The 19,909-nt window shown below is 44.4% G+C and overlaps 1 protein-coding gene across 1 annotated transcript; it reads right to left on the bottom strand.

The window, feature by feature from the left end:
* Nucleotides 1-710: 710 nt before the first annotated feature.
* On the bottom strand, nucleotides 711-13,772 carry LRRC38 (leucine rich repeat containing 38). The gene is made up of 2 exons (XM_008928695.2): nucleotides 13,001-13,772; nucleotides 711-1,215 (listed from the first exon to the last, which is right to left on the bottom strand). The coding sequence occupies exons 1-2, from the start codon at nucleotides 13,626-13,628 to the stop codon at nucleotides 962-964; spliced, it is 882 nt and encodes a 293-aa protein (XP_008926943.1). The 5' UTR covers nucleotides 13,629-13,772; the 3' UTR covers nucleotides 711-961.
* Between the last annotated feature and the right edge of the window lie 6,137 nt (nucleotides 13,773-19,909).

The raw sequence follows: 19,909 nt of genomic DNA, 5'->3' as shown, positions 1-19,909 counted from the left end.
AGTTGCCAATTTGGATCCTGGTGTTCATTTCAGTTGGGTTATTCTGGTATAATCAGGAGCAGAATATAGCCCTTAGTGTTTTAAAATAACTAAATGGACTGGATACTGCAACAGTTACTGGTGCTGAGCACTACAGGGAGGGAAATCCTTTACTTCATTGCATCTAAAAATGCAAAAGGATGTTATATTTAGTATTTGTGCCATGACCAAAGAAGTGCCAGGCATCTGCAGTGGATGACTCAGACCCAGAATCATATTCACTTATAGAAAAAATTTTTTTTGGCTGAATGGTGCCTGCAACTGCTGTCATTAAATGGGGGATGGATGTCTGGGGAGAACCTTTGTAGGGAGAAAATGCCAACCTTCCTCTCATGCTTTCTGCAATTCTAGGAATCATCTTAATTGCATTTTGTCACTTGGAAAGCCGTGTGAGTTTAATAGAATCTCCCACTATTAGATCTAGGAAGGGGCTGTTTGAAATTACTTCTGTATTTTCCAGCTGAAACGCTTCCACCCTTCCAGTCCTTTTCAAAGTGCATTTAGAACAAGATTTAAGTACTTATAAGAATCTGCATCTCATCAGGACAATCTGGAAACTGGGAACTTGTCTTTTAAAACACTGAAACACTTTTTTGGCCTTTCCCCCCCCCCTTTTTATTTCCAGTCTTCAACACCGGAAGTTGTTGGGGTTTTTTTTGCTTTTCCTCCCTTTTTCTTCCAATCCTCAAATTTAAATGCAGTGTTTGATTAAGGATCAAAATTAACCAGGGCTGATTGCATCAGTGCAAGCAAAGCTGAGAGTCCCAACTCTGCCACTGCTGCCTGTGACCATCACTGATTAGAGGGATCCTCCCACCCTGTGAGCTCATGTAAAGCTTTTACTCTGCTCCTTTTCTTCCTAGACTTTGGCTGATGATCTAACAGCTTATAGACCAAGCAAATTTAAAGATATAGACTAAGTTCAGTCCTCACTGTTGTCTTCATCATCATCATCATCCTTGCTGGGAGCACACCTCTGGAAGCAGTGCACCAGGGTGGCCAGGAAGAAGCTGGACAGGATGGCGGCGATGGAGACGGCGACCCCGGAGAAGATGATGATGAAAAGGTCTGTCAGAGACAAACTGAACTTGCATTCACTGAAGCTGACCTCAGATAACTCATTCAGGAAGATCCTCCTGTTCTCCACAGGCAGGGAGCACTGGATTTCGTGGAGACCTGCGAAGAAGAGGAGAGGGAAACAAATCAGTGGAATATCCAGGAATCCTTCTGCTGCTCCAGGGCAGAGGCTGAACGGCTGAGGGGAAGCTTTAGGGTTAATTCTGGTTTGTGAATTTGTTCAATATTTAGGAAAAGTTGGAACAAAACCTGTCACTGTCCCAAAGCCGTTACGTAACCCCCTTGAGCAGCTCCTGGAAATGAAGTTATTTCACCTCCAGGAGGTCAGGTGTGATCAAGGACCATGATTTGAGGGTTTAAAAAAGTTAGTGTTGAACCCTGGATGCATCTAAACCTGGAGGCCTGGAAGTAATTCCCAGCTGCTCCATCTGAACACAAACTCTGACTCCAAAACAGGGTTAGCAGGGATACTGAAGTTCCCTTGGTGCCTTCTAAACATTACTTTTTCCCATGTAGTTCCAAAACTACAGTTGTTTTTCTGGTCAAAACAACAGTTTGGGTTTAATGGATGCTTGTTTGTCTGTGACCTGCTTCCACCTTTTCTCCCTGGCTGTCCTGAGGCCAGGCAGACTGGCAGATATTGTTCCTCCCTGCATTACTGGAGAATGCCTAAGGCTGGGCTCTTTGTAGTGAAGGCAAAAACCCCCAGATTTAAGAACCTGTGAGAATGCAGGTTGATCCTGGACAGTGAAAGCAGACAGTTCACTGCCTATGCCCAGCTCCCTCTTCATCCAAAACGGGGGAACATCAGGAGAGGGCATTAGCAGGGCTAGAATGGAACAAATCCTGAAGGGAGTTCAGTCTGTGGGGCTGTTGGCAGGACAGCTTTTGTCTTACTATCAAGGATATGAATGTAAAGGGGAAATATAAAAATAGAAGAACTGTGTGTTAATGACACAAGAACTGCTGCTGGGTTATTTGGTAACTTCCACTCTTTGCTGGTGATCCCAGGATGTTCTCCCTGGTTTTGGCTCTGTGTGCACACACAGGACAGGGCCTTTCCATCACACAGCTCTGCCATGGAACCATTCTGGCACTTTAAATAGGGAATGGTGATAAGATTTCCTCTGCATCTGTGAATCCCATTTTTCCTGTGGCTGGATAACTATGGCATGTGATGTCTTACTATTTATTAAACCTGGGCTCCTGGGGTTAATGGTGCCAACCTGGCTGGTTATCTGGATCCAACCCAGCCCAGCTGCTGTGTTGATTTGAAAAGGAGTTTTAGCTACTTCTACTATGGAACCAGTTACCACACTGACCTTGTAATGGTGACTGTATTAAATTTTGACCCCTAAAAGCCCTCCTGCATCTTTTACATTTGCCTAAAGTTCTGTTGCCTTCCCTCTCTCGTGCATCTCCCATTGACAAGGTATTGAGAGGAGGTGCCAGCAGGACAGGACAGCAGTCAGAGTGCCCAAGGCTGACTGGTTTCCTCCAGGCAAAGCTGCCCAAACCCACAGTGATTTTTCTCCGAGCCTGGAGTGCACTGGCCATGCACAACAGATGGTGAGGAAACTTGCTTTAGAGATCTCTGAAACCTCCTGTCGCTGGCACTGACCTGGAAGGTAAAGGAGGTACAACATCCTCTGAGAGCTGTGGAAATGTGAGCCTGCAAGGTTCATATTTATCATGTCTTGTACACAAGCTGATCCCCTGGAGCACTGAGTGAGCAGTGACTGCACTGCTGGCTGAGGAAGTTCATACCTGCACTCTCCAGCCTGGGACAGAGCTCCTTCTACAAACCTTCCTAGGAAAGAACTGACAGTTGTCCACCAAATCATATTTTCTTTTCAGTAAGACTTGGGATTAGCAGCTCTAGGGGTGAATGGGATTAACAGCACAAAGTGGGGATAAATGGATATCATTCCCTATTCAAAACCATGAAAAATGAGGGAGGAGAGAAAAGCCATAGGCTGGAATTCCAAGACCTGTGTCTTTTTAACCAGGTTTTAAAAAGCAAACATTTTTCAATAAATAAATATAAAGCTGACAGTCATCAAAGCACTTGCTGCTTCTATGTAGAAAGAGCAAGAAAATGAATGTAACATGCTGCAAATTCATTTGAAGTTCCTTGCTAATAGGAGAGATCACTGCAGTGAAAGCCTGCACCAACTGAATATGGCACCTAAACAGATCCCATTTGACTAGTAGCAAGCACAAGAAAAGAAAAGTTTCTATTTAACAGTGTTCCTGTAAAAGAAACCACTAGAACAGGTGCTGAGACCCCCTGAGAGCAGCTGAGCTGTGGTCACTGCAGGTCGAAAGGAACAGTGCACAGGGGACCACAAACAACTCTTATTTTTTCTGTTTCTGACCCGCTGCAAAAGAAATTCTCTGCTGTCCTCACCTGCCAGCATTTGAGACACCTCTGTGCCATAGTGGTGAGATGGAGTCTCAGGTCTAAGCTTCCATAGGGAGGGAAATAGAAAAAATATATCAAATATATTAAAAAGAAAGAGACAGAGCAAAAAAGACCCCAAAAGAAAACTGTTGTTCCGAGCAGTTCTGCACAGTGCAGCTCTTGCCTCTAAAAACTACTTACTCTGGTGGTGTTTCCCCAGGATCCCAGAGAGGGAAATGAGCCCACTCAGCCACTCCCAGCAGCAGTTCTGCCACGGATCAAAGCTGAGCCTGTGGACTGTGAGCTCTGGTCCTCCTTCCCTGATGCTTTCACCTTCCCTCACTACACAGAGAATGCAAACAGAAAGGAACCTGCAGCACGCCAGGGCACTCAGAGGGTATTTCTTGCTGTGAGAATCAGTTCACTGCGAGGATTTGGGGACTGATTATACAGTAATGAGAAATAAAGAGGGTAGTCTCCGTGTAGCCATGGGGACTGGAATCTAGGTCATGTTCTCAAACCAAATAGGTGAGATGGGAATTTACTACTTGTTTTGTTGTGTGACACCACGACAGGCTCAGGTTTTTACAGAATTCTTTGGCATTGGGAGCAACAGATGCCAAGAGGTGAAGTACAGGGGCCAGTGAGAGCCTTTGACACTCTTGACAGACCCAGCACAGTAACAGAAGCTGTGCTTTGGACTCCCAGGGGAATTTGGAACAGCCTGTTGGTTTGGAGCAGCAGGAAGACTGGCAGCTCTGTGGCTGGTGGAACAAGGAATTCCTCCTCCCAGGGTTAAGGCAGTGGTTGCTGCACCTCAGCTTCCAGCTGCTGACCTGAAAACTTCACAACCTCCAGGTCACACAGGTCTGCTAAAGGTGACAGACAAACAAAACCATTTCATCTGCCTCCTTCACAGCAATGTGGTACTTGCTCTACATTATTTGCAAGTAGGTTTTCCTTCTGCATAAGAATCCAGAGTGTGTGGAGAACTGATGGGCTGTTCCCCACCTGTCCTACTGCATTGGTGCCCAGCAATAGAGCCAGTTTTTTTCTTTCCTTGGGCAGGAAGTAATTCCAGGTCATCATCATACACCCTCTGCATGAACAGTGATCAGTATTAATTAGAGAGTGTAGGTTTTTTCCTCTGTGTGATTCTGTTGCACATAAAAGTCACCTGTCCCCTCACACAACACTTCTGGAGGACAGGAGATGCCATTTAACCTTGGTGCTCTGCTTTCCCACGCTGTAACTAGAATGGAATTAATTTTTATATCTTGTTTGGGGGGTGGTTTTTTGTATTTTTTGTTTGTTTGTTTGTTTTAATCTATTTATTCTGCAGAACCTATTTATTCTTTTAAAAAACCAGCCAGGCTTCTTGTAAAGGGCATCTCTTGATATTTAGTGCTTGGCTGCAGCAAGAAAGCCTTTGATGACATTTATATATATCTACCTCATTGCTCCCACAACATATTCAAGGAGTTGCTTCTCCATACCAAACAAAACTGTAAATGAAATAACAAGTGTGAGGGTGCTATAAATACCCAGCTCGTGTTATTTTGGTCAGGGCCATCCCATTATCTGTAATAACTCCAGCTGTCCCAAGGACAATGTCACACACTCTGTATCCTTCTGCTCTGTCATCTGAAGGAGCAGATGCATTTCACTGGCAAGCTGTAAATGCACTGATTGCTTTGAAGCCCCAGTCAAGGGACAGGTGCTGGATTCTAGACAGGCTTGTCTTAACACTGAAAAAATAAGGATGAAAATGCAGGTCTGTACCCTGAGGAGTAGTTTGGCTCAGTAACATGGGAAGTGTGAAAAGGCTGGAATTCCAGAACCATAATATTAAAAAGAGAGGCTTGTTTTTAAAAAGAAAAAAAAAATACATGTGTCTTTTTATAAAGAAGTGATGCAGGAGGGTCCCAGGTGGAGTTTATTTCAATGAAATTCCCTCACAGGTTTTAGAACAACATGACTTTGAGACACCTTATGTTAGAGCAGTGCAACTCCACTGAGTCAGGCACTTAAACTCCACAATGGATCCCATGCAATTAGGCTGCTGCTGGATCCCAAGGAACACTGTGCTTTTGTTTCTGGACCAGGCACAGGTTCACTCAGCTGAAATCCTTCCCCTAGAAAACAGATGCAGCCCCAAACCAGTCTGTGTGCAAGCAATTAATAATTCCCTTGTAAATGAAACCAGGCTGACAGTGCTGCAGTGCTCCAGAGCTGCCACTTCCCAGCTCAAAAAAGCCCAGGAAAACCCACATTCCACTGGCATTCCTTCTGCTGGGGCTCTGTTTCTCACAGGGACTGTGTGATTAGGAGTTTTCAAACCATCCAGGGCACTGCCATTGCCTTCTCCTGGCTCTGCCCCGGGTTTTCCCTGCATGTGTTGACTGATGCACTATTGTACAGTGAATTTTGGGTTATATTCCTCCAGCTACAGACAAGCACCAAGAGGTATCACTTGCTCTGGATCTGTTTTGAAGGACTCCTCGTGTCTTTCCATCTCTGCTCATTTCTAATCCCTACAGCTTTTACTGCAGAACTTTTGGAACTCATTAGCACTTCAGTGTCCTGGTGTGTCTGTTATTTCCCAGCTATAATTTTGGATGCTGAATTAAAATAAAAATAAATAAATAAATAAAAAATAAAAATAAAAGAAGCCTCAGTTCTGTTGGGTCTTTGTAAAGTTCACAAAAAACAGGTATGAGGAGAGTTTCCTACCACTCACCAATGGGCAGCTGGGTAAGATAATGACAAACACTGGGATGTGCAGGAAATACGGCCAGAAAAACATCTGCAGCCATAAATGTTTAAGTGAGCTTCATGCACACGTGTTCATTACTATGTAAACAGTAAATATAAGAGCACTAGAATAGGCTTTTTTGTTTGTTTTTTAAGTAAAATTGGTATTTGCCCCCTTGGGTGGAATTCAGCTGTTCCCTCGTGTTGCTGAATGCAGCTGACACAGATCTGAAATGTTTTGATGTGGCATTTTGTTTCTTGTGTGGTATTTTGCTCCCAGCTATAGTTGCTTTCGTCTACTTACACACTGTCACTAATGGATTAGATGTATTAATAAGCAGTGAGAGAGGCAGTGCCTCTGCAGAGAGATGAAATTCCATTGGAAATAGCCCCAAGCAATCAGAACAGTAAGGCTTAAAAAAAACTTGAAGCCTAGATTTAGGTCCCTAAATAAAACTTTCATGGCCAAGTGCCCTAGAGACTCCCAGGACAACATCAGAGGGTACTTAGCAGTTTGTCTCAAAGCCTAAATATAAAGTTCAACATGAGGTGTTCACATCTGCAAGTGCTGTCCTCACATCCTCAAATCTGTGAAAGATGGAAGTGCTCCAGACAACCTTAGGGTGGGGGAAACAAAGTGAAAAGCCAGTGGCAGTCAGATCGTTTTACTGAAAAAGACTGGGAGATCAAATAATATATTTATATATGTGTATATATAGAAACAGATTTGATGTGCTTGTTAAGGAATATAATTTCTGTTAGGAGTTTCTGCTTGACCAGAATAAAAGCTGCTGAATGTGTGAAATGTCTTAAGGCTTTTAATTTCCTTCCAAAAGCACAGATATTCTGCTCTGTTCTGTTCTGGGGATGTGCTACCATGTGCATGATACTGGGGGAGAAGTGATGGTTGGAATGGACAGAACAGCCTGTCCTTTCTAGCTGAAGCTTGCTCAGGTTCTATATTAGTACATGAAGTTAAGGCAGCCTTCTCTCCATAGCAGATGAATAAATAAGGACTAATGAAGACTGAAAAGTCAAGAGGATTGTAAAATCCTCCCTTGTTTCGCTGGTTGTTAGAAGGTTAAACAAAACCTGTCCTCTCCTGTGATTATGGTGCTTTGTTTTGAAGACAATGTTTAACATTTTCAGTGAGCCCAGGGCTACTATAATGGCCTGGACTAGTGAAGTAAGACATTATTTAGTTTATAGAATAAGTTTAGTAATAGATTTTAGATTGGAATGAGATGATAGAAGGAGTTTAAGAAGGAAGAGACGGACACCTCATGGCCTGGTCTTTCCAAACAGCCTCACAAAAATCATCCCATTCTTCTGGGTCTGGAAAGGTCTAGAGAGTCAATCCTATGAGGAGCAGCTGAGGGAGCTGGGGGGGCTCAGCCTGGAGAAAAGGAGGCTCAGGGGGGACCTTCTGGCTCTGCAACCCCCTGACAGGAGTAGGGAGCCAAGGGTGGGTTGGGCTCCCAGGGAACAAGGGACAGGACAAGGGGAACCAGCCTCCAGCTGTGCCAGGGGAGGCTCAGGTTGGACATCAGGAGGAATTTCCTCCTGGAAAGGGTGGGCAGGCCCTGGCAGGGGCTGCCCAGGCAGGTTTGGAGTGCCCAGCCCTGGAGGTGTCCAGGGAAGGCCTGGCCGTGGCACTCAGTGCTCGGGGCTGGGGGACAAGGTGGGCATCGGGCACAGGGGGCACCCGATGATTTTGGAGGTGTTTTCCAACCTCAGTTGTGATCCTATTTTATGATTCACTTCTGAATCTCTCTTTTAGGACTGAATTTCGTCTGAGTTTCTTATTCCAGAATCTGCTCACAGTCCCATTGTCACCTGCTCTTGCTTTTCCCCTACCTATCCTCTCACTGCCATCCTTCTCTCCTGTTCTTTTGCACAGACAGCCTTTACCTGGAAATATGCCACTTTTCCAGAATTTACCTGTCCATCCCTATGGAGGGGATCTTGAAAGCTACAGAAGCCTTGAAAGTAGCTAAACAGCTTCTGTGTCAGCACTGGCACTAAAACCCTCTTAGAGTTTTAAAATTTAAAAATTTAAGTTTTAAATTTTAATTTAAAAATTTAAATTTAACTTTTGAAATTTAAAAATGTGTAGCCTTATGCCCACAATTTTGCTAAGCAGAGCAACATTTGACCAAAATGAGCACCAGTCCTCACCTAAACTTGTGCTACTTCAGTTTCAAGCATTCAGAACATCTGTTTCATTTATCACAGCATAATTCCATTTGGAATTCTGGCTCTGGCCAGTTCTGAATGAGTTTTTTGAGTCTTCCTGGAAATACCAGTGTTTAAAAAAGCTCAGTCTAAACCTTCATATCAAGTTCCTAAAAGTCTTTCCAATGCTGTTTTCATAGAGGGCAGCAAAATTTGTAATTCTTGCAGTAGGTAGTGGGGAACTTAAATAACTAATTAAATAATTTAAGTAATCTCAGAAACTTTCCACAGCTTCCCAAAGATACTGAGAGGAGGAAAAAAATAAAAAGCAAAACAAGGGCAAGACGACAGAAAGGAGACACTGCAGTCACACTCCAAGGAATACTTAAGCTCTAATTAAAAGTAATGTTAAAAATGCATTAGTCATTAGCAAACAAGGTCACAGGCCCTGCTGCCCAAAGCATGTTCAGTAAAAATCAGCAACAGGGACCTCTGCAAAGCCCTTGATGTGGCCATTGCTGACGACTCTTATTTCTCTGTTACAGGCATTTTATCTGAGTCCAGTCCCTCCACCGAGGTGGGATCCTCAGAGGGGTTCAACAAATGCCTTTTGCACTAATTTTAAACAGTGTTTTTCATTCCATCAAAGCCCTTTTCATTGAACCACTGAAAGGGAAGGTTCAAACCCCTCAATTCTGTGGGTCACTCACACCTTTTGCTGGGTGAGCCCTGAGTTTCAAGCAGTATAAACTAAAAGAAGTAGGTTAAGAGATGAAGCAAAAGATAAGCCAAGATAAATGTGATACACAGCAAGCTCTGAAAGCAGGAGAAAGCTCAGCCAAACATGATAAATGGCTGAGTGTATTTTCATAGACCAATTTAGGCATTTTTTGGTCATGATGTTTTTTGTTCTGTGAGTTTTTTTCAGGCTCCCACGGAGTAAAACCTTCCATGAAAGTTTTCACACCTGTTTTTGGAGGGACAGAGATCTTACAGCAATTCTTCTATTTCCAAAAGAAATAATCCAGTACTCTTAATATCCCTGCTCCTCTGGATGGGAAGCCTTTACTGTGACTCATTGGCCACCATGTGCCATTCAGGCATAACAAATATGTATATAGCCAAACTTCCTTCTACAGAAAATCTTTATAAATGTTATACTTAAACATTGGGACCCATAAGGAGCACTTTTGCCTTCTCTAGGAAAAAGAACTATTCTATTTTCTCCACTTATCACCATCCCACTGATCTTCACAGTTCCTTTGTCTACTTTGCACTATGCTCACTAATTTGCTTTTAATCAATTACCAATCAGATCAGAGGGGAAAATTGCAGTTTGATTTTGGAGCTCGATGAAAATGCTGGTTTAATATCTCTTTGCAGGTAAAAGAATATGTTTTCTGTTTTAAAGTGCTAAGTTTAATAACAAAACTTTTAGTGCAGTTCCTTTCATAAATCTGCCACGGGAGAGTGGAGCCTTCACCTAATGCCAGTTAAGCCTTTATTTAAAAATCAGGTTAGATGAATAAATGCTGGGATCTGTAAATCCCAGCTGTTTGTGTGAAGTGATGAGTGAGATGAGCAGCTGGGCAGAGCCTTTCCAGCCTTTCCAGCCTTCCCAACCTTCCCAGCCCTCCCAGCCAGCTGGGCACACAGGTCAGCACCAGTTAGAACTTTACAAGCTCTTTCTGGTAACGTGCCAGGAAGAAAATGGACCTGGCTCCTGCCAAACTAATGAGCTGCAGTTTGGCTTTTGCTCAGACCACCTGAGTCCTCCTGGGACCTTAATTACACAGGGACCTTAATGACACAGGGACCTTAATGACACAGGGAGAGCTTCAGGAGCAGTTACAGAGATTTCAGTTCACAGGGACAGAACTCCTGTTTTTTTATCAACAGGGTGTTTTGCACAAACCCAGGGCAGCTGGGGCTGACCATCCCCTGCAGTGCTGAAGGGAAAGGTGGAGCAGTGGCTTAGTGAGCAGTTTATAGTTACTGAGTGACTTCTCCCAGCCCTGTGTTCAGCCCATGCAATGCAAACCCACGAGCTGCTGCAGAGTTCCAAAGCAGAAGTTTGTTTGCAGCCAAGCTCTTTTTCTTGGGCCCTGAAAATGCATCCCTATCTTTTCCTTATTCTGTATTTCCAGACCTAAAGCCTGCTGCCCTACTTTGTGTGTTTGCTGCAATAATCCTTCTGTCTCCAGCCTCACAGCACTATCAGGAGGAGCCAGAGGGTCTGAATGCTGAATCTTCAGTGAGTTGCTCTTTCCACTCCTCCCAGCAAAGGCCAGGATGGCTTTGGATCAGTATAACCAGACAAGTAACACTAATTTAATCAGTTCCTAATGGGTATCATGTTGTGACATCATTAAAAACTGGAAACTGGATGTAAAATGCAATCAAATCATAATTCTAATAATTTAACTCTGACTTTCCAAAAGTTGTTTTGCAAGGCACTCAACTGTGGCCACATATTTTCAAATGTCACTGAGACAGTCTTTCCTTTTTGGGTTTAGTTTTGCCCTCACCTTTGTGAAGAATGTTTTGGTAGTTTATCAGAGGAGGCAGTCAGTGTTTTTGTGGCAGCAGCTCACAAGAAGCCCTGAAAACGCTGACTGCACACGCTTTTCTGCATCCCTGCACATCTCCCCTGACATGGCTGGGTGCAAAGAGAGGGGGGACTCACTCCAGGGAACAACTGCAAATCCCTGGGGGACAGCTCTGATCAAACCAACCATTTGAATATTTGCTGCTTCCCTCCTTGTCTTCCCAAATCACATCTTACTTAAAGTTTGGCAGATCTGGACAAACTAGTGATGTTTTAGCTATTTGGCCAAAACACAACTCTGGATGAGAGAAAACACTGTGGGAAAGCATCTCTGAGCTTGGAAGACCTTGGGGACACTGGCAATGCTATGGGAAAGCTCAGTCACTTGAGATTTCCAGATATAAGTTCAGATACACTTTAGAACACTGACAGGGCAGCAGAGAAAGAGGTGGGACAGACTCAGAATGAACAGACTCAGTCTGGATCAAGGGGAACAACTTAAAAGTTCATCAAAAGCATGGGGAAAGAGAACTGATGTTTGAACTGAGCATTAGAGACAGGCAAATATTTGGGTCAAGTTAAACAAACTTTAGCTAAAGCATCAGGGAAGGTGGGAAAAGAGGCCCAGGTTTGGTGTAGAAAGAATCAAGATTGAAGTTTCACTGAGACAGAGAGGAAAACCCACTTTTTCCTCAAATGACTCCTTCCTTAAAGCAGCTGCTTTACAGCTGAGAATATCTAGGGCAACCTGGATGAGTATATTTAAAAAATGCTACCCAAGGTCATGAGCATGGGAAGAACCTGAATAACTGACTACAGGCTCTGAGTATGTGGCGACAGGACACAGGGGGACGGCGTCAAACTGGCAGAGAGGAGGTTTAGGTGGGATATTGAGAAAAAATCCTTCCCTGGGAGAGTGGGGGGGGCCTGGCACAGGTTGCCCAGAGAAGCTGTGGCTGCCCCATTCCTGGGAGTGTCCAAGGCCAGGTTGGACAGGGCTTGGAGCAGCCTGGGCTGGTGGAAGGTGTCCCCTGTGCAGCCCTCCCGAGGTTTCCCTGCTCCCAGGGGGAGCTGCCCTCGGGCACCGCTCAGTGGCAGGAGTTTATGCCCTGGTGCTTGTTGGGAGACATGAACTGTGAGATGATCTCCTGCCAAAGCTGGATTAAGAGAGGCTTTGGGGTCTGGTGGGACATGTGGAGCACGACTCTGGATTCCCCAGACATGCCAGTCTTAATACTTTTATTTTCCCTTTTCTAAAAATTCCTGGCTCGAATACCAGTTATATATCCTGTATTTGGGGGGATTCCAGAGCCATTTCAATTTACTTCTGATATTGGAAGCAGTGCTATTGTAATGAAAAGAGCCAAAATCAAGCTACTGAAGAGTTTCAAACACAGAGTATCACAACAAAGATGGTCCTGTGCAGGGCCAGGAGTTGGACTCGATGATCCTTGTGAGTCCCTTCCAACTCAGCACATTCTGTGATTCTGGAATTCTGTGAAAATACTTCCAGGAAAGGGCTGTCAATCACGGATGCATAAAATGGGGATTTAACTCTTTTGTAGCAGCTTTATAGCTGATCAGTAAAATGAGAGAGAAATATCAGTTTTCCTAAGGAGCTGGCACAGGATATGTAGCTGCTCAAAGGGCTTATTGTAGAAAATATATTTACCAGAGAGAAAATGAAGTCTGGAAGAGAACCAGCTCTGGGCTGAATGGATTTGAAAAGGCTCTTTCACTGCCTGTGTAAGTTTAGCCCATAAATCAAAATTATTAGGGCTTAATTTTTTAAAATTTTATTTCTTAACTGGGAGGAGGACCCGCTGCTAAAAAAGAAGCCCCCATCAATTTAACGGGCTGGTTTGCTGAAAGCAAGCAATTAGAGCCCGAGCAAACTGCAGCCTGGGGCACTGCAGGCAGCACCCAGCCAGTCTGCCCGGGAACCCTCTGCCCTCCCACACACACAGACACACGGACTGCACTGAAAAGCCACCCAGCTTTACCTTTCTGGAGCTTGGAGGCATTGTCCTGGATCCAGCTGAAAAGATTGGCAAAGTCACAGTCGCACACCCAGGGGTTGCCCTCCAGGCGAATAGTCCGCAGGGAGGGCAGCGCTTCCAGGGCTGCCACGTTGAGGCTCTGTAAGTTATTGTCATTCAGTTCTAACACTTGGAGCTGTTCCAGGTTCTCAAAAGCAGCCTCATCCACGTCCACCAGGTTATTGTTCCCCAGGCTCAGCTTTATCAGCTTCTCTGCTGATTTGAATGTCCCAGCATAAAGCTGCGTTAAATTGTTGTAGCTTAAGTCTAAATACACCAGTTTGGTAGAGCTGCTAAAAGTGCCCTCTTCTAAAGAGGTGAGGGAGTTATTCCTGAAGTCCAAATAGACTAGATCTCCATAAAATATAAAGAAATCAGCTGGTATCGCCTGAATGTTGTTATCAGCTATAAGGAGTTTCCGTACATCCAATGGAAAGGGATTAGGAACACTTGGGAGTCCTTGATCCCGGCAGTCTATGGTGTGGTAGTCCATACAGCTACAGGCAGCAGGGCAGAGATGACCCCCGGGCAGGAAAAGCAGGCAGGCAAAGGCAGCAAAAGGCAGGAGGCAGGAAGGGAAGCATGGCAACATCGTCAAGGCTCTGAGCGCGGGGATGAGCACCACTTCTAGGAGAAAGACATTTTGCTCAGCTGAGCAGGAGTGCCTGGTACTTGTGTGTGTGTGTGATTGTATCCAGGAGATCACATATCATCACAGATCCGATAGCAGCAGGCTGGGAGGGGGAGGGAGAGTGGCTGGAGGAGAGAGGGAGGGAGGGAGGGAGGCAAATGTGAGGATTTACACTGTCAGAATGTTGTGATGCTGTGCAGGGTGAGGAGAGCGATGATTGGGCACACGGAGGAGCTTTCAAAGGACTCCCTTGCTTTTGTGAGCTAAAAAAAGCCCAGAGCCTGTTTGCACATTTGCTGTATATTCCAGCAAACTGGAAATCACACCTGATCCTGTGACTCTGACAGCAACAGCTTCTGCTCAAAAAGCCCTCCAGGTTAAAAACTCTGATGAGATCACTTACTGTGCTTCTTAGCAGGAGCCTGCACCAAGGTGACCAATACCTATGGAAATCCAAACAAAACTCAGGCAGTATCCTGCAAGCCTTCAAAGGACTGTTTTCCCTTTCATTTGTAAAGCAGGGAGCGGAGGAGCAGCAAGGGGGGGAGCCCAAAGACAAGGAACACTGGCTTTGTGCTGTTTCTGGATGTTCTCAGCTGTTAGAGAATTCACCTAAATATGACTCAGTGTCCTTTAACCAAGAAGAATAACAGACTGCAGCAACAAGGAATATGGTCTCCAAAGTGAGGGGCTTTTTCCTTCCTGTTTTAATGACCCATAAAAGTGCAAATCGTGGATCAAATCTTCAGCTAGTTAAAACTGAACAGATTTTCTTCATTTTCAGGGGGCTGAAATACTTGACAGTCAATCTGCCTGTCTCCCATGGGACAGCAGAGATGATTTGGCAGCAAGGCATCTGTGTTTTCCTGAAGTCCCCCAAACCCACACCCAGAAAGGCAAGTCCTCAGCCAGCTGCACACTTAATTTTTAACTCCATCCCTCCCTCCTTGGTGTGTAAGCAGACAAACAGGACTGGAGTGCTGGGATCACACCTATGGAATATTTTTCTGGGGACAGCTGGTATTTGGGTGTGGGCATCCTGAGGAATGGAGCATGAACTCCAACACCTTTGGAAAGCTCATTCTTAGGGCAAAGAGAGGCCAGTAATCACAATTTAAGGTCAGATTTCATAAATGAATTCAGAATATCTTTCATCCAGGACAGGGTATGAAAATTTCCTTTTAAGACAGACTATTCTCCAAGATACCTGTACCTGGTCTCAAATAATGAAAAGCAGCATCAGCCACCTCTCCTTCAGTATGCCCAGAGAAACACTGACCTGCTGGGAGGGAATGAAGAGGGAGCCAGACTGTCCTCAATAGCACCACTGACAGAAAAAGCAGAGATGGACGCAGATTAAAAACCATCTGAACACAAGGAAACATTTCTCTTACTCTGAGGGTGGTCAGGTTGTCCAGAGAGGTTGAATATCCCCACAAAACCCAAGTGGGACAGCACTGGGCAAACTTGCTCTGACTCTGCTTGAGCAGGGGACTGGATGAGCTGATTCCAGGGGTCCCTTCCAACCTCAGCATTTCTCTGCTCTGCTGTCAGGAAACAAACGTGCCAGGAAGGTTTATACCTTTGAACACCTCTCCCATATTTTGCAACACACTTTGTTTCTAATTCATAGGTCTTTTGGCTAAAGAACCTTGAAGCAGCCTCTACATCCCTCCCATAAAGACATATCCTGCTCCAGGTGTCTTTCATGTCTTGAATTACTTTTAAAAAACCACCCAGAGAGAAATGGGCATAGCTGCCTCTATAAATCACCAGGGCAAAGCCCAAATAAATTCCTGAGATGATTATTTAAAATATTTACCTTTAAATTACAGAGGAAGTGGAAGTTTGACAGGCTACCTCTGATTGAAAAAACCCAAACATGCAAAATAAGTCCTGTGGTCAGGATTCAATGAATCAGCATCAACAAGCAACTGCAACTGGTATTTCTTATGCAGAACTGGTGCTTTTAAAATTTTTAAGGTTGTATCTTGCAAACATCTTGCTGTAATCTACTGTTTTTCTGCCCCTAATTCAACTTGGGCTTTAGGTTAGAGATAAAAGTGTTTTTAACATGGTAAAGCAGAGCTGATTTGATGTCTTTAGTAATGTAACTTTATATGGAGAGTTCCAGCTCTCTTTTAAGAGAAGTTATCTATACACAGCACTGAGGGGTCCCTGTGGCTCCTCCTCTGCAGACCCCCCCTTTTTGTATCAGATGCACAGAATCAGGCTCTGACATTTCCATTTCCAAGATGCCTCAGTGTTATTTTGCTGCTTCACAGATGGGAGACTACAGACAATAAGGCACGATTTGTGAAAGATCCAACAACATGTTAGTGGCAGGGCTAGGAAGAGGATTCAGCTTCCCTGAGAATTCCACCAGCCCTTGCTAAAACCCCCCCTCCTTTCTGCCAGGAACAGCCCTTCCTTTTGCTCCCCTGCTCCCCTGGATTCTTCCCCTGTTACCCCCTGTGAGCAGCAGCCCCTGGACCCTCGTTCTGCACACTCACATTTGCAGGTCCTGCACAGAACCTGGGGAGCTTTCCTGTCTGTGAAGGGGTCGGCAGAGGATGAGGGATCACTCCCAGGCTCGGGATATTTTGGGATAGGTATCCCCGAGGTCTGTCAAGCCCCAGCCCTGCTCCCACAGCATCCAGGCAAGGAGGGTTTCACTGCCCACGTGTGCCAGCTCAGCTCTGCTGCACAAACCCCTCTGCAGAGCCTGCCATGCTCTGACACCCTTCTATGCTGACTCTGATTTCAGAGGCTTTCATCCTGACCCATCTTTCTCTGTACAACGTTTCCCATTTCATTTTGTCTGTGCAGCTTTTGTAGCTGATTTCTGTCCCTCAGCTGTTTCCTTCACGGCACAGAAATTCTGGATCTCTCTGAAGCTTCGCTGGCTCGCCAGACATTTCGTGCAGTTTTGACTAGCAGGGAGGAGGTTCTGCAAAGCTTTCTATCTGATGAGATATTAAAGCTTTACTTTTTAAAACCTCCTTTGCATCAGGCAGTGACAGTAACCTCTGCTGCTAAATCAGGGGTGTGGCCTGTGAGCTGCTGAGTGCACAGCACCCTCTGGTGCCCTCAGACACTGGTCACCCACAACTGCTCTGGGCCCTTCTGATGAACCATTAGCAAGTTTTACACACTCCTACAGTTTATCTGCACTCTCAGGTTCCCTTTTCCCTCTTCCTATTAAAGAAAATAAATTATATAATCCAGATAGTGTTCTTATGTGCTTCCACCAGCACTATGGTAAAACATCAAATTGCTCCAGTGAGTAGTCTCAGAAATAAAGGTTTGTTTATAAATCTGTGCTTCTTCAGTGCTGCCAAGCAAAGCCCCACAGCTTTATCACCTGTTACCAAAAAATACTTGCAGCAGTAAATTTTAGTACATACAGGTTTGCAAAAGTACAAGCTTCCCAATTAGAAGTTGATGCCAAACAAAAATTCCCCAAATATCCTTCTCTCCATAGAGCTGGGATCCCTGATCAAATTTGATCCACTGATCAAATTTTGACTGTCAGCCCATTTATCCATAATCCTGGCTTCCAGGTTTCCCTAAAGGGACAGGATGGGTTTGAAAAACACCCTTGGTAACAATTCCATAATCAAAGAACTACAGAGAAGGAAAGCAAAGAAGCAAAACCAATTTCCCTGCTTACCTCCCAGTAGCAGGGGTTGAATAAACACAACAGAAGGCAGGCTTTGGACTAAAAACAATGATCTGGCTTTCCATTCTTTTAATTTTCTGTTCAGGATACTACTAGAAGAAACCTTGAAAATAAAAGCAAGTGTCAAACCACACTGGTCCTGAATCTTTAGTGTACTATCTGTACTATATCATGCCAAGCAGTAAGAAAAGAAGAGGAAAAACACTTCTGACAGAGTTTTCATGTTTCCCTTGGAAAATTCCACCACTCTGCGTAAAAGTGCTCAAAACTTCCCCAAATAATTTGAGTAATGGAAGAAAAAAGAAAGAGCAATCATTGTGCAGACACACGTGAAGGATTGGAACCTCAGCCAGTAAATCCTTCCTTACCAGAGCCTCAGACTGAAAACTGTCCATCCTCATTCACTTTTTTTTATTTTTTAGCAGCTAATTGAGCATATTTTTCCATGAAGGAAGTCATTATTCCAGGCTCATGCTTCGTTGAGCTGAGGCACATGTCGTGGCCGAGGCTGCAGCACCAGGTGCACGGGGGGATTGTGAAGGGTTTTCCTGCTCATTATCAGACATTAACGTGTCCTGGGCACCAATGCTGGAGCCTGAGTGAGGGACAGTGTGTTAATCAATCCATCAGGCACTGAAACCCAGAGCTGAACAGCACCTCTGAGCAGAAGTCCTGGTTTTATTCAGGTTTTACCATTTTGGCTTTAGCTGTTTTTTTTTTCTTTTGAGAAAAATCCTGCCCTGCTCTGACCAGGCAGGTTTTATGAATGCAGCCAAGGGGCACCTCTGGGCAGTTTTCCCTCTGATATTACACCTAAAAAAAAAAGATTGAAAAACTAAAAGGGGAAAATGGTCTATTCCTGTCCTAAAATTTACGAGCTGGTAGAAGCTGTGAACTGAAGCTTGTCTTACACCTGCCCAGGCCTTCTCTGCTGCTGCTCTGCCTCTGGGAGGGAAAATGCATCAAAATTAATCAACGTGGCAGCAGCAATGATTGAATCTGAAAACTTCAGACACTGCAGTTCAGCAGCCAAATGAGACCAGCCTAAACCCATCAGAAGACTTCCATCATCTGCCTTGTGCAGACATGTGGTCACTACCTTATTGCAAACCATTTTCAGTCACTAAAAGCAGCCATGAGAGACAAACAGCGTGAATTTTGTTTCCTTTTTCCCTCAGGAAGGAGTTTGTATTCAGTGCTACAGTGTAGTCTGCTTGCCCTCTGCATAGTTTGTGGACTGGTCCAGAATCACCACAGCTTTAAATCAAATTAAAGGCAATTAAATTAAAAGCCCTCCTAAGCTGCTGATGGAGATATGCTCACGTATATCCACTGCTGCTCTAATGAAGTCACAATTAAAGCTGGTCTCAGGGTCCTCCTCAAACACTATTTATTTGCTCAGATTGACCAGTGGGTCTGTCAAGATCTGAAAAACCTCGTGGAGATCAGAGGTGCAAGATTTTCCAAATGCTCGGGAGCTTCTAGATAAAAATTATGTGACAAGTCCAACACTGGGTTTGTTGAGGAAAATTTATGAAAGTCAGTGACTCTAAAGCAGCAGCTGGAGCTGAACACAACTTTCATATCTGAAACTTGTTTCAACCTGCACCTGAGTTTCAAGCAGTGAAGCCGAAGGGAGAAGGAAGTTTGAGCAAAAATTCTCAACGCCCCAAGATACCACAAACCTTAATCCAGCTTGGATGGAAAGCTCAGTAGGTTGGATTTTTTTAACCCATGGTTTGTTTGCTTTAAAAGACAGAGAAGTCTTGGGAATTGCTGTTCTCCAAATCATGCCCTCCCCTGATCACTCCCTGCAGCCCTTCCCAGAGCACTGGGAGCTGAACGTGCAATCTGGCTGAGCAGAGGGGAGAGCACGACAAGTGGGGAATGTTCCAGGGAAAAAATGTTCCTGCAAGGAAGGAAAACCAGAAATTGTTCTGAGAGATCTGCCAAGCAAGTTTGTGTTCCTTCAGGAGGAAGTGTTGTGCTTTGAATTTGTTCTCTGTGCCACCTTGAAAACCCTTTGGAGAGTTCTCTTTGTTCTAAGGAACAGCAAATGGATTTACAGCAATTAAACCAGTTGACAGCTAATATTTCTAAAAACACCAGCAAACACTCTTTGAGGATAAAGCTCCTGCAGACTATTAGGCGTGCATGGTACACCAGGGAGTTTAAAAGAACATAAAAAAAAAGAAAACCCCAAACAAACCCCTCAACAACTAAAAGAACCCCAAAACAAACAAACAAAAAAGGACTTGAATTCATTTTTCTGTTAACATTGTAACACTGACAGGCTAAATGTCTTTTCCAGACCAAAGAGGATGGTTGTCTTGTGAGGATTTCATGCCAATTAACACCACACACCCAGCAAGAAAAGTTCCATTTACAAAGGCACTGATTTAATTGGAGGTCAAGGCCTTTTAGTGACTCCCCAGTCTGCTTTGATAAGGGGATTTAACAAAGACATTCAAGTTACCTTCTGTGGCTGTATTTATTTAACTGACTCGATGTGGTACAAGCTCTTCACAACAGGAGGAAAACAACTCCAAGACAGTCATTA

The sequence above is a fragment of the Manacus vitellinus genome, unplaced genomic scaffold, assembly GCF_001715985.3.
Source record: "Manacus vitellinus isolate BGI_N305 unplaced genomic scaffold, ASM171598v3 scaffold_46_pilon, whole genome shotgun sequence".
In the NCBI taxonomy this organism is placed as follows: domain Eukaryota; kingdom Metazoa; phylum Chordata; class Aves; order Passeriformes; family Pipridae; genus Manacus; species Manacus vitellinus.
Note: the sequence above shows the minus strand (reverse complement) of the source record. Positions and strands in the feature narration are given on the sequence as shown.